Below are 14,953 nucleotides of genomic sequence, written 5' to 3' on the forward strand. Positions count from 1 at the left end.
AGACCACAACTAATATCTCCATTAGATCAAGAAACAATGTGGACTCAAAATGTAATAGAAAAAAGACATTTGCTTTACATACAGCTCTGGAACAAATTAAGAGACCACTGCACCTTTTTCTTTCCTTTCCAAAAAAGTTGTTAAGGAAAGTTTTGAGTAAGGAACAGAAGGGTTAAAATAAAGAGACCACTGCAACTTGAACGCTTCTGTTCCTCACTCAAAACTTTCCTTTTCAACTTTTTTGGAAAGGAGAGAAAAAGGTGCAATGGTCTCTTAATTTTTTCCAGAGCTGTATAAGACACACAGCAGATTGTATTTAACCACAGTGGATGAATGGTACATCCCTGGACTCCAATGGTTTCTAATGATGGTGATTTCAAATACATGGAGAGACAAATGTTATTAGTCCCTAAAAGGAAAACTTGCTTCAGGCTAATAGTATTGTGCTAGACTCCCAGCAAGAACCTGTGTCTTGGTCAGAACCACATCTTTTTCATCAGCGTTGGGATTAGAACCAACAACCTCTGACCTGGAAGGCTTTCACTGACCTGGAAGGTTTACAAACTCACAATGTTGTTTAACATGGCATTCTCTGTCAAAGTCCTGTTTATGGTGAAAGTAGGATTGTTTCAGTGCCAACATGAGGTTTTTAGTTGCTTCCCAACAACAATTCTTATTCTGTTTGTATGCATGGAGCATGGAGCAGGACCACATTTCATATGTCACCGCTCATTACACTCCAATACACTGAGTGAGTCAGTCGCCACGGGGAGTATCTCAGGAAAGTGGACCACCTAACCTCGGGAAGGTAGCATGTGACAATTAGGACTTTCGTTTGTTTACTTTTTTGGCCGTCGCCCCCATTTCGATATCTAAAAATTCTCACAACCCCAACCATGTGAAGAAAAATTATATAATCTTTATTTTTTTTATTTGAAACCATGAGAGTCAGTTTTAAAACATTCTCCCAGGACCCCTTTTTCATATCAGGTGACCCCACATGGAGTTGTGACCCCTAGTTTGAGAACCTCTGGTTTACACAATAAAAATGTATCTGCTACACGAATGTCCTTCATGAAGATAGTACTGCAGTAGTCCAAACAGGCTGCTGTTCCATGCTGGGTTGAGTGTGGGTTTTGGACTTGACTGCTTTATTACCTTCACAAATTAGTTAAGAACTACTTTCACCCGGTCATAGTTGGCTCAAACCGAAAGGAACCCCCACCAAAAAAAATACTATGCCATATAATAATAGTTGAATCATTTTGTCGTAAAACAAATATGTTGTTACAACCCTTCTGTTTTATTTTACCTTTATGCAGAGAAATCTACTGAGACCAAGGTCTTTTTCACAGCTGGTAAATGCTGTTCTTCCAAGTAACGTTTTTGCATTGCAGCCATAAATGAAAAACATCAACCAGTGTCTGGCCCTTCTAGCATGGACATAAATGCTGCCCTTCTGAATAACTCGGCATGGCATGGGGGTGGCATCAAATGTAATAGTTTTGGGGATTCGACCCCCAGATGTAATTAACTTCTTCAATTCTCAACGTGTAATCTTTAAATAATTTTTGGCTACTTCAAACATGCCTGGTTCATCACAGCTCCAATAGTTTTACATTTCTTAATTACTGCCCAAATAGTGGAGATGGATATTTTCAAGTGTGTACCTATCTTTTTTGGCCATTGCCTGATTCAACAACCTTTAATCTCATTTCAGTTTTGTGTCCTCTGCCCTTTCCCATGATGAGGGAATTTAGCCTGTGTCACCACTTATAGCCCAGAAAAACAGGATGTCATGGATGACCACTTAATAGTTAACAAGTAAAATTTCACTGTATCTATGAGAAAGATTCAATATTAAAATGCCAGTGTAGTTTAAGGTCATGTACCAATAGTTGGCGAGGACACAGAAATAAGCCTCTCCAGATTCTTTCTTCATGTTGAAATAATTTTGAATCCCCTATTCCCAGCGGTGTAAAAAGACCAGGAGTTGCACCAACAGTATGTCAGGGATGTGTGGATGTATATTGACACTACGCGCAGTGGGTCACAGGGCAACTTAGACAGCCCTATTAGGAAATCACACAGAGTTTGTGTTCTCTCAGTGGTTCAGTTCAGTTCAAGAGACTATTGACATGGCAATTAAAATACTAACATTGTAAGAATATACACAATAGTGGTGTGACGGACAGCACAGTTTCAAATATTAACGTTCAACTGTATTTTATGCCTGCCACAATGTTCATAAAGAATTTTTTAGATAACGTAACAACAAACATATTAGGTATATAGAAAATGCCCCCCTTAAGGGAAATCTGTTTTTTCTGCCTTAAAAAAAGCAATGTTTGGTCAGATTTCATATGAACATATTGACTATAGTCGGACAAATACATTTAGAAAAAAGGGTTTTGGGCGGAATTATTCTATTTTATTGCAACTTCATTTAATCAAATGCCAATCTATGTACATGGGGCATTTTACACCACTATCAGGATGAAATGCCCCTCCCTATGGGGTTAAATGCCTCCTGTTTTTTTTTTATTAAGATTTATTCCATATTTAGGTGGAAAATCATTCTATCAATGTAATCTATACCACTGAATAAAATATATCTTGATAGCAGTATTTAAGTGAGTTAACAAAACTAAAAAAAAAACCTGTGTATAACATTTATTACAATTTCAAATAAATTCTGATGACTATTCTTAAATTTGTTTCTTTAACCATAGGAAAGCATTAGATTAAAAAACATTAAATCAATAATAATGAGATATTCATTCAATGTCAGTGCCATTTGATAGGCCTATTATATTAAATGTTAATATATGCTCAGTAAACAAGCTATTAAACTAAAAACAACTTATATTAGGCTAAATCCTGAACTTTTGTTTTATTTCAGCACATTTTTTGTTATATTTTACCAATATATTCTGAGGAAAAATACACCCCAGGGCATTTTGCCCCAAAGGAGAGGGGGCATTTAGCACCAAACATGATCGCCACAAAAAACAGGATTGCTATAAAAAGGTATTATCATTTTTGTGGATTTTTTGTTATCACAATTTTGGATTACTTAGCCTAAGGTCTTCCTACTGACATATCAAAAATCAGTTTAGAGGTCTAACTTCATCACATCACATGACAATGTTTTCTTAATTACAAAGAATAGGATAAATGTATGTCAAAATCATTTTGTGGGGCGTGTAATCCATGGAGGCGTTTAACCCCAGGACACTCTACTATGAAGCTGGATGAATAAGTTAGCCAGCTGGTTAACTTAAAAAATTTATAGTTTTTGGTTTTTTCATTATATTAAATCATTCCAAAAAGAATAAGAGCATTTGCTAAATGACTTGCGATGTATGTCATAGCCAAAAGCACTGAAATATATTACTCAAATGAACATGCCCCTTTGCGTATAGAATTAACTTAGTAAGAAACATGCTCATCTTCAGTAAAGAATCAAGGTCAGAGGAAGGCATGATTTTTGGTAGCTTTAGTTGGAAACGTGAGGGTAAGCAGAAATACTAGACTATTGTACATCAAGGAAGGTTACAGGAATTCTGCAACCATATTTTCCAAGTGGTCTAAGATGCCAGGCATGATATTTACATGCGGTCTAGTGCACATGTACATATCATGGATTTGAATCTGGGCCCTACTTGCTCAGCAAAAAATCTAACTTTCCAATACTCTATCGAAGTCCTCGGCCTGTGTTCCTCGATCAAGCGTCGGCCGTCCAGGCACGCGTCTACCGTGCGTCTTCTGTATCACTTAAATTTCACAGCAGCCTCTGCTCGAAACATTTTCCCGCGGCCACGACTGTATCCATCTAATAAAATATAAAATGCATAAATAACATCGTTAAATAATGACTTTGTTGGAGGCCAGGATGCTAATTTATTAAAGGTGGCTACACACAAAGCAATAATTTCTTAGCAAAGTGTGTGATTTACCAATATGAACTTTTGCTTTAGAATGCTTTTAGAATGTAAATTTACGCACAGCCATGACCATGCATACCGAGTACCAATTGGTGGGAAATGCTTGTCAAAACGAACGCAGAGTAGTTTATAGGAAAATATGTTTCAAAATCATTAGGCCTAAAGTTTCGATGTAAATATTTTTTTTTCATTGTGAATTCATGCAACGGTGTTTCATGTAATTTGACCACGACCGTTTATTTGTAGATTTATGATCATTTCCCTACTAAAGTACTGTCTTTTTTTTTTTTTAGATTATAGCCACTTCAATAATTGAACAGACTCAGATTATGAGAAATCGAATGGGAGTTGGCTGTTGCTCCGATTTAATATTTGCCCTAAGCTGTAGTTTAGAGAGCACATTTCTGGAAAAAGATTGGACATTTCTTAAGGAAATGAAAATACTGGCACAGCAGATATCGTATTTGCGGTATATATATCCTGGACAAATGCTTTGGTTACCTTTGTTTGCCTATCCAGTATATAGCAGAGGCAAACAAAGGTAACCAATGCAATTATGGTGGTCATGTCGGTGCCATCTACCATTGTCAATGAACACTTCTGCAGGATGTTATCTGGCATCTCATAATTTTATTTTACATTAAGAACTTTATAAAACGATCAAAGGAATAAACGGCACCCAGAACGACATCAAAGCAGAGCATTCCACTCTCTTAATTTGCAGATGGTAAGGTGGAACGCATGACTCGTTCATACGTAACAATAATGATGAAATTAGGCTACAAAAGGGAGCAGTTAGGATGGGAGGCCTACTCGTGATTGCTGAATATATTCATTAGAATAACACAATTTCACAATGCTAAAGATACTTGAATTATACTGATTGTCATCTCTTGAGCGAAGTATTCATTTTTACTGGTGATGCGAGCCATTACAGAGCGATCCAAAAATGAATACTGTAATTCCCTCAACATGTCACATTATAGCACCTGTTTCTCTATCAAACTCAATCTCCGACAAATCAGAGATTGGTTTCTGTTGTTGTATTTTATGCAACCTATGGCGTGTTATATTACTCACAGGAATGATTTTGATATTGAATGATTAATGTGTGCATTTTTAAAATGCACACAGCAAAGGTATTGCAGATCGCTATGGTATTTATCACCGGGAAAAAACGAATGTAGGTCATTTTTACGTAATATTTGACTAATGAGGCCCCTGATGTGGGCTTGTATTATGCAAAGTTAGATAAAAAACTATCCTTAAGATATTTTATGTACTGTCGTTAAGACTTAGTAATAATAACATTTACCTAAAATATCTCTTGTAGCGGGCCATAGGACTGAAATCGAATTGAGCAGCCACGTCTCTGTCATTAAAAAGATACCACCAAGGGTAGTACAATACAATTCACTCTCAAAAACATGACAATAAATTATCTCTAAGAGTGGTTTCCTCAAAGGTTTTGAGTAATGTCAATGCATTGGGGTTTAGAGGGTAATTTTGACATGTGTATGCTTACTGGGGTAGAGATATTCATAATTTCTCTAATAATCTGTGCAGTATCTTAAACAGCATTGATAATGATGTCTGTCCTTTTAATGTCACATCTCATCTTCATCCGCTGTCCTTTTAATGTTATTTCCATAAATATCCAGGTCATATGCAAAGCATTAAGTTGTTGTATAAATACAACATATCGGACATTATATTTCATTCTTTCAAGTGGTTGAAAAGGCAGTTGTAACCTTTTAGGTCAACACATTTCTGGACATGTTTTGGAGTTCATAAATAAAGGTTTTCATCTTATAGAAGACTCTAGACCAAATATTACCCACATTTGAAAATATTACCCACATCACGTTGAAAAAAAGTTGGGTGGTGAGTATAGCCTATACACTCCTGCAGATATTACTCGTCATTTAGAAATGTCTCAATCCTACTAGACTGAAGCACACTAAATTGGAACAAAGGGCACGCGGTTTTTGTACACTTCTGAAAATACATTTATTTAAACAGATATATGAGATAAGATATCCTATAAAATATTGAAAAGAAACATGTATGTGAACACAAATGTAAATCCAACAGCAATCTGAAAGACAGAACCCATTAATGCTAATGTTGGTATCTACCAGATTCTTATCAATTCTGAAGAAAAAAAATAAACTCCATAGGAACTTTTGAAATCCAGAATCTTATCATTATTATTATTATTTTGTTTCCATTAGACTTTTATGCAATCGTATATTGGATGTTTTAAGTCCTGTAAAATGTGTAAATACCAGGATTTCATTGTCATATCAAATAACGTGATCCCACGTGTGTAATGAGCATAAGTAACTTACTATAATTTTGAGGCCTGCTGCAATATATTGATAATTTTATCAGTTTGAATAGGGTAATCAAAATACTTTTTTTCATTTAAATGTGGGTGGATAATTTTATTTGATACTCTGGTTGAATTACAACACCCTTTATTTATGATATAACCTAAACCATATCAATGGAGTCTCTGATTAAAACTGAAAGTGAGAGATAGAGTGAAGCAGAGGAAAATACCTAATTTTCATTGAATGCGAGTGAAGTCAATATTGCATGGGCCAGTCATGGTGCTTTGGTTATGACAGTAGGACTAAAATATATAGAATCTAAAAGTCTAATTATTGGGGAAAATGTATACATTTGTATCATCAATGAGAAGACACGACATAACATTGATTAGAATTTTCTTAAACAGACGACAATACATTAAAACGAAGAAACTAAAATCCAATCAGAAAAAAATTAACAAAGGTAGGCTTACGTAGGTAGGCCTAGGATAATGCTGATCTATGTTGTCAGTGCCTGTCTTTGGTACTAAGTAAATCCACAGTGTTATTAGCAAGCGCATGATTTCACAGTAGTTACAAAATGTAAGCTATTATTTCATTATTTACAAGTGCAATAAAAATCGAAGAGAATAGCCAAACCTCCTGGCTACCATCAATTCGTAATTTATGACCAATGCTCTGGATGGACAGGAGATGTCAAAATAGCAAGAGAAAATAAATAATACATGTGATGCACAAGCGTAAGCTTCTGGGCTATATTGTCTTCTATTTAGCCTATTTGTTACAGCCTGAACGGTTTTCAAGTAAATAGTATGTTCCTCATTTAATTTGAATGTAATTTAATGATTAAACACGCATCTCAAATAAGAATAATTTCAATCAAATCAGATGGTACCCATTATTTCGCCAGAATGCATTATTCAAATGTATAATTCAGTTGCAGTTCGAAATGTTGAGTTATTAGTATAATGTTTAGGGCCTTACATAATTAGGCTACACAATAGGCTAAATGGATTCAAATGATTGTTCAATGTGGTCTGGTCACATTAATTCCGAAATGTAGCATACTGGAGCCCAATCCTGTGCAATTAGACCATGGAATCTGACTATAGGAAATATAACTCCCCTGAGTTCATGATAGGCCTATTGAGGATATCATGTCTGAAGAACATCCAAACACATTGTAATCAGAGAGGTAGATTATGTTCTCCCCCTTTCTCCTGTAGAATGCAATCCTAGTCAACACTGTTTTATGTACTGTATACTTATAAATTAATGTGCGTCTGAATGTATTGCGCAATGGATTCTCTATGGTTCAAATTTGCCAAATCATAAGGTGTGTGGCCTTCGGAGTTGCGTCTTTCCACGTCCATCGTAATACAAAAAAGTATCTGAACAACTTCAAGATGGCCTTCTCTTGCCGCAAGATGCAATGGCAGATTACCATCGTGGTCCAGGAGATTGACATCTGCCCCATGATCCACCAATACGCGAAGAGTATCAGCGTACCCATCACGTGCAGCGTCATGACAGACTGTGAGACCTTTGACTTGATCACGGACGTTTGGATTTGCGTTTGCCTTCAGGAGCGCTGCCGCGATGGCTGGGTTACCAAGTTTCATCACCTGTAAAATAAAATGAAAAATATATATGTTATTGTAATATTTATATTTATAAACAAATTTGATGTGGTAGAAAGCACAGCTAAATTAAACCACAATTTACATGCAAAGACGTAGACAATACTGGAAAATAAATAGGAAACGATAAAAAACCGCAACACAATTTCAGCCATAGCGAGTTCATCATTTTACAAATATATTAATCTACTACCTATAATTACCTACCTTTTGATAAACATCCGAACACTTTAAATTGTAGTGATTTTATCAGACGCATGCAAAGCGAATTATTGTAATGGCTGGATATATTTCCATACTTCCAACGACTCTGTTGTACCGAGCTATGGTACCTCTTAGCAAATCTATCATTCCTTTAGATATGGAATCTATTCTAAAATATTTTTTTCCCATTTGGAAGAGAGGAGTGTCAACGCTTATTATAGATGTTGGCATCATATTTTTAAAAAATGCACGTTATTTTCTTCATTGACAAAGACACCTCTCAGATGCCTTTCCAGTCTACAGTACCTAATTGAAATTATGCGCCAACATTCTACAGGACCAAATTGTATTTATAGGCCTACATAGTATGTTTATTAAGCTAAATCAGAATGTAACCACAGGACTCAATGATGGACACGTGTTTATACCAGACTGAACATCCTCATCAAGACAAGAGTCTGCTCTACTATGAGGCCTAGTTTAAAGAATGTGTCAAATACTCATACAGTCTATTGCATTGCAGTTGTTTAAGTATGTTTTTCGAGATTAATCATGTCCGATAAATGATCATGTATATGATATTTTTTGGTCAACATATTTTGAGGTTTCACTAACCGTTATTTTGATCATCAGATCAGCGGTGAAAAATATCTAAATTAAGGCACTTTGATGCCCTCAGATTCATAAATCATGCAAAAATCGATTACATCCAACATAGCCCTGGGCTATTCGTTGAAAATCAGCTGCAGCAAGAATAGGCCTAGGCCTACTTATATTATGAATTGTTATAAAACTTTGAATTGTTATAGAAATTGCAGGTTCCGGTGACTTTTACCACATTTGTCAAAAAAGCACGGTGATATAGCTCACATTATAATAATTCACAAATTTGCTAAGATGTATTAGTTTTAGTCAATATCCATAAAACAGACTAAACAGTGATTAAAGAAGTACACGTTCGTAAAAGAAAATGCATAACCAACCTGTAACGGTGTCCTGCCAAATACATTGTTTTCATTAACATCTGTTCCGTTCTGTAATAACATCTCAACGTCTGCTAAGTCTCCTCTTGCTGACGCACTGCTCAGTATGTTTGCCTCTCCAGCCATTCTTGGTGGACAAAACAATTAAAAACGTTTAAACGATTCCGCTTAAAAACGTTGACTCTAAGGTAGCATTTAGGTGTGGACGATTTTGATGGTAGGTTAAGTGTTGGTTGTGAGACACGCAACTTAACAGCGAAAGTGTAGTAAATACCCAGGAAACATACATAAGTCATAAGGAAGTCCCAACAACATCATAAATGGTCCCAAGAAGTCCTCAGAACGTTTTGACATAGACAACGACCTTTCTTTTACTTTTTATGGAAGGACTTTTTAACACGTGGACGTTTTTCTAATATCGCCTTGGCAGCAACAATATAGCTAAGATATTTAAATTAAAGTTTAATCATTGATGAAAAAATCAGATTACGAAAATAGCAGTGCAGTTGGATTTATTTCACTAACTGCAGATAAGATGCATTTTAGGTAATTCAAGTATAGGGAAATTCTACAAACTTTGGGACAGGATACAAACAATTGAGAGGATTTGAGTTCAAATCCCATGTGGGGTCATAAAAAAGTCAGTAGTGATGACAAATGTAATCAGACTGTCAATGAGCAAAGATAATTACATGTTTTTTGCTCAAAAGCATACCCCTACCCGTATCATTTAATTTCTTGTTTTAAGACACCTGAGACTGTCACACACAAAAAATCTGTGACCAAGACACGTCTCACGAATGTCTTCAAAATCTCCTCCGGGATCTCCTTGGGACCAGTTGTGAACTAGACTGAACCTTTAGGGGACTATGAAACAATGTTCCAAGAATTTCCTAAAAACGTCCTTAGCAACATCCGTGGGACTATTTTGTTTGCAAGTTTGTCAAGATTGTCTTGATAATGTCCTGAAAAAAGGCCCAGACATAGTCTTTAACGATGCCCTGGGAAAGTACAGGACGATCATTAAAGCAATAAAACATTTTAAGGGACAAAACGGAAGCTATCAAGAATGTCCTTAGGACGTCCCCCTGTTTGCTGGGTATTTTGCGCCACTGCCAGGGTCCGCCTCTTCTAACACCATCCCACTGTAACAACTTGCATCAGCACGGAAAACAGGGATGTCACGCCATTTGCAAATCAAATGTTGGCTACTCTACTGTCTTCATCACGTTCCTTAAATATTGTATTTATATTACACCAATTCTAGTCATTCAGCCCGAAGAGCTGAATTACTTATACTTGTCTACGTGCAGCCAACAACGTTTTAGATTCTAAAATAGGCTACATTTCAAGGAAATTGTAAATTCATACAGCCGCGTTACTCCAGGCGATTTTATCAAACTCTGCAATAACTAGGTAGCTAAATCCCATCATATATGATCCTATTCTGTTTTCAAACGTGAGAAGGGTTTATAGGCTATACCTCGAACACATTGCTACAACTCGCATTCAGTGTCAACATCGACCATGAGTAAAAATTCATATAATTAGGCAATTCAGACGCCTTTCAACAGCACTTCACCTTGGGACGGACAACACAGGCTAGATGCAACTGTCAAAAAGGCTGGTCTGATGCTCCCAAAAACGTTACTTATTTTCTGCAACTGTATCCACGAAGACTGGTTTCGAATAGGACTTGAATGTGCGTCTGAATGCCAACTTACTCTCTACCAGTCCCAGGATGAGTAATAATTCTAACAATAGCTATCCAATGACATTTGAAGAGACAGCTGTTCAGAGTTTATGTACCCTAAACTTCCCGCCCGATTTCAAATCATTATACACGGTCTGGACGTCGTCCTTTTTAGTTCATTATGCGCGTTTTTGTTCAGAACGGGCGCTGTAACAATGATTTAAAAAAGTATCTATTTTTCCGCTGAGCACTTCAGCAAATGGTTAGGCTACTAAACTGGCTAAGGTAGGTATATAAATTAAATAAATCACAGCTCGAAGTTTAGAGTGCTTAGCGTCATTTCAAGTTCACCCCGAAATAAGCATTTGATGGGTAGGTGTATAGCCTAATAGTCAGTGTAGTACGTAGCCTAGCTTACAGTTACATTTATACATTCTACACTATTTTCTACCTCGACTAAAATGTATAGGGTAGCCTCAAATAACATTATCCAAGCTGCAACCGCTTCTTACCCCTCGCCATTATTTGTTGAATAAGTTCACTCATTAGATTATTTGGCACTGGCAGACAGTAGCCTTTAGAGGGAAAACCGCTGTTCTTGACATCACTAACTTTTGAAATACGGAATTTAGCGGGAGGAGGGCGGGACCTAAAACCGTGATCATCAAAATAGGGAATAAACTACGGAGTGCAAGATCTAACGTTCACCCCACCGAAACACCTCAGAAACTCCGTGGTTAACGTTAGATCTTGCGCTATGTAGTCAATGATCCGCGTACGTGAGTATAATTCCTTGTCCCATCAAAACGAATCAAGCAGAAACAAGAAACACGCTTGTTAATCCGTTATTTCGTTTTTTTACCAAAACGGATTTTGACTGGTTATTTTGTTTTTTCTTTTTTCCCCACATAAACTATAAAACGACTTGATATTTCGATTTTCTTCTTGTGGGTGGAGCTAAACGTGGAATGTCTGTCATTGGCTAAAATCAAGGCTAACATTTCCTTGCCTTTCAAAATAGCAGCTCACCCTTCTAAGTTACATTATCTTAAGGGTTATAAACTAGCCACCAAAAATCTAGTTTACAAACGTGGAAATGAACAGATGAATAGTTAGAAATGATATATCCTAGCCATTTAGGTAAGCAATAGCAAGCTATTTTAATGACGGCATACAACCAAAACAACAGAAGCTGTAGCCTATTAATCATTGGTTGCCCATTTAATGCTTCACATGAATAATTGACGATAAACGTAATATTTTTCCAATTCTTTCACAACACTCTATTGGATCGCATATCTCCATTTAATTCGCTGTAAATAAGCTACTTGAACCTTGAAAAACTGCCAACTGAATCAGTGTTGTAAGTTCAGTAGGCCGGAGCTCCAACAGGACATACGGAAAAGAGAGATGCAAGCTCAAATACGTCTAGAACCAAAAGCTATTGCTATTATAATGATCTATTATTATTATCACCATCTTGTGATCTTGTCATATAAATTCGGATAGAGTCGGCATTTCACATAATATATCACACCAACCCGAGATTCGTGGCCATCATGCTTCATTCGACTCGGGATTCGAAGGTCAATTACAGATTTGTATTAAAGCCTGTTATATTTGTTAAACATAATTACATTTTAAATAAATGATTGATCTAACTGTATTTTATTTTGGATACTGAGGAGAACTCGTGTTTCCATGGTAACCGAATGTACACCGAAAGTTACTGTTATACGTTTTCAGTTGGCTGCAAGAATCCCTCACATGGATATTTGTGCAGTTTAGTTTGAGAATATTTCTGGCATTACTATAATATGTAACTACTTGAAATTTGGATTAAAAGATGTTGTTTGTTAGCTACCTATTGTTAGCTTTCTCCATTACCATTTGCCTTATGTGATTGCTATAGTAGGCCTATGTGATTCTTGAGAAGAATTTTGCTATTATGTAATGATATTATGTTATTATTATTTTGGACTGCATTGCTATAGAGATTTCAGGCATTTCTGATTGGACAAAAACAATACTACCTTAGGACTTCACCCTCCCAACTTCATACTATTTATCTACTATGTATTAATTGATCTATTAATAGTTATAATACATTTATGAATACCATAATATGGCAATATTTCTCCATTTATATATTTTTATGTAAGATTATTTAGCGGTTGCTTTGAATCCTAAATGCTAATGGGCTGATAGCCATGGTATATGAGACTGTTGTGTTGGTTCATAATAGTAATAAAGCACCTCAGTGATTTGTGGAATATTGCCAGTATACCACAGCTAAACACTGTATCTAGGCATTTTGGACTGATAGAGCTCAAATCTGGTTGAGATGGTTGGTTAGTCTTCCACAGACTGACATGCTCTCACTACACTCATCCTGATGGCCTCAGATCTTCTTTCCTTTTGGCATGATGTGTTTTACATTAAATTGTATCAATAACACCACACCGACTATGTTTCTTGTCTCTATCCAAGTCCTGTCTAAACTCTTTCGTACAGATCCCTCCTTTGATTGGTTCATTTGGTACCCAATTATTTACCCACCTGATATACTTTAAAACTTGATTCAACAAATGCAACTTGGGGTTCACAAATGTTTGCATCTGCACTAATTCCTAATTTAAAAAAATAAAATAATGAAGTAACAACGGTCAGTGCAAACCAAAATCACCAACCGATTGAGGTGTGGATTCAAACTCACAACGAAAATCTAAGTAAACAATTGAAATCACAGGCTGTTCCAACATGTATGAATTTCATCACGGCAACTCATAATGTGACTCAGTAGTGTGTATGACCCCCATGTGCCTGTATGGACTCCCGACCACATCTGGGCATGCTCCTGATGATACGACGGAAGGGTGTCCTGGGGGATCTCCTCCCAGACCTGGATCAGGGCATCAGTGAGCTCCTGGACAGTCTGTGGCGCTACTTGGTGGTGTTGGATGCACCAATACATAACAGAGGTTCTCAATTGGATTCAGGTCTGGGGAACATGAGTGCCAGTCTATGGCATCAATACCTTCATCAACCAGGAACTGCCTACACACTCTGGCAACATGAGGCCTGGCATTGTCCTGCACGAGGAGGAACCCAGGGCCCACTGCACCAGTGTAAGGTCTGACGATGGGTCTGAGGATTTCATCCCGGTACCTAAAATCAGTCAGGGTACTGTTGGCAAACACATGGAGGTCTGTGCGACCATCCAAGGATATGCCTCCCAAAACCAATACTGACCCACCGCCAAACTGGTCATGCTGGATGATGTTGCAGGCAACATAACGTTCCCACTAGAGGACATTGGGCCCTCATGCCACCCTCATGGAGTCTGTTTCTGACATGCACACGAGTAGCCCGCTGGAGGTCATTTTGTAGGGCTCTGTCAGTGCTCCTCCTGTTCCTCCTCACACAAATGAGCAGATACCAGTCCAGCTGCTGGGTTGATGCCCTCCTACAGCCCTGTCCAGCTCTCCTCATGTAACGGCCTGTCTCCTAGTATCTCCTCCATGCTCTTGAAACTGTACTGAGAGACACAGCAAACCTTCTTGCGACAGCACGTTTGGATGTGCCATCCTAGAGGAGCTGGGCTGCCTGTGGAACCTGAATGGGCTGCAGGTGCCTCCTCATGCAACCAGTAGTGACACGGACCCTAACAAAACAAAAAACTATAGAAGAATCAGTCAGGAAGGATAAGGAGAGAGCAATTGTTTGTGGCCACCACCTGCAAAACCATTCCCTTTTTAGGGGTTGTCTTGCTGTTGCCTCTCCAGTGCACCTGTTGTCACTTTCATTTGCACTGAAACAGGTGACATTGATTCACAATTGCTTATGCATCCTAACTGGACAGATTGATATCCCTGATGTTTAATTGACTTGGTGTTCTACTGTGCAGTGTATTTGAAAACAATTTCTATGACACAAGCATTGTTTCCCAAACTTCCCAAAGGAAACAGGAAACTACACCAGCTTAAAGTGTTTGTGTGTGGAGTGAAACATATACGAAAGGAGCTCTCCGGGAACAGGATTGGTGACCATTGAAAAGGTTATTATTCTTGAGTGGTCCAGTGAGAGCCTCAACCTAAATCCAATTGAAAATGTGTGTAATGACTTGAAGATTGCTCTCCATCAACACTCC

At 37.4% G+C, this 14,953-nt stretch overlaps 1 protein-coding gene across 3 annotated transcripts; it reads right to left on the reverse strand.

Moving 5' to 3' along the window:
* Positions 1-2,846: 2,846 nt before the first annotated feature.
* On the reverse strand, positions 2,847-11,411 carry cdkn2c (cyclin-dependent kinase inhibitor 2C (p18, inhibits CDK4)). Of its 3 annotated transcripts, none has more exons than XM_010897799.3 (3): positions 9,111-9,462; positions 7,728-7,908; positions 2,847-3,835 (listed from the first exon to the last, which is right to left on the reverse strand). In XM_010897799.3, the coding sequence occupies exons 1-3, from the start codon at positions 9,234-9,236 to the stop codon at positions 3,774-3,776; spliced, it is 369 nt and encodes a 122-aa protein (XP_010896101.1). In that variant the 5' UTR covers positions 9,237-9,462; the 3' UTR covers positions 2,847-3,773. The 3 variants fall into 3 exon arrangements, with proteins under 3 accessions (XP_010896101.1, XP_010896098.1, XP_010896100.1); XM_010897796.3 differs by lacking the exon at positions 2,847-3,835 and adding an exon at positions 11,316-11,411 and having other exon boundaries at positions 6,028-7,908; positions 9,111-9,237; XM_010897798.3 differs by lacking the exon at positions 2,847-3,835 and adding an exon at positions 10,693-10,805 and having other exon boundaries at positions 6,028-7,908; positions 9,111-9,237.
* Between the last annotated feature and the right edge of the window lie 3,542 nt (positions 11,412-14,953).

The sequence above is a fragment of the Esox lucius genome, chromosome 8 (assembly GCF_011004845.1).
Source record: "Esox lucius isolate fEsoLuc1 chromosome 8, fEsoLuc1.pri, whole genome shotgun sequence".
NCBI lineage: Eukaryota > Metazoa > Chordata > Actinopteri > Esociformes > Esocidae > Esox > Esox lucius.

Coding starts and splice junctions, on each gene's coding strand:
- cdkn2c (XM_010897796.3), bottom strand. CDS start 9,236: ATGGCTGGAGAGGCAAACATACTGAGCAGTGCGTCAGCAAGAGGAGAC. Junction 7,909..9,110: donor TTGGCAGGACACCGTTACAG/GTTGGTTATGCA, acceptor TTTATTTTACAG/GTGATGAAACTTGGTAACCC.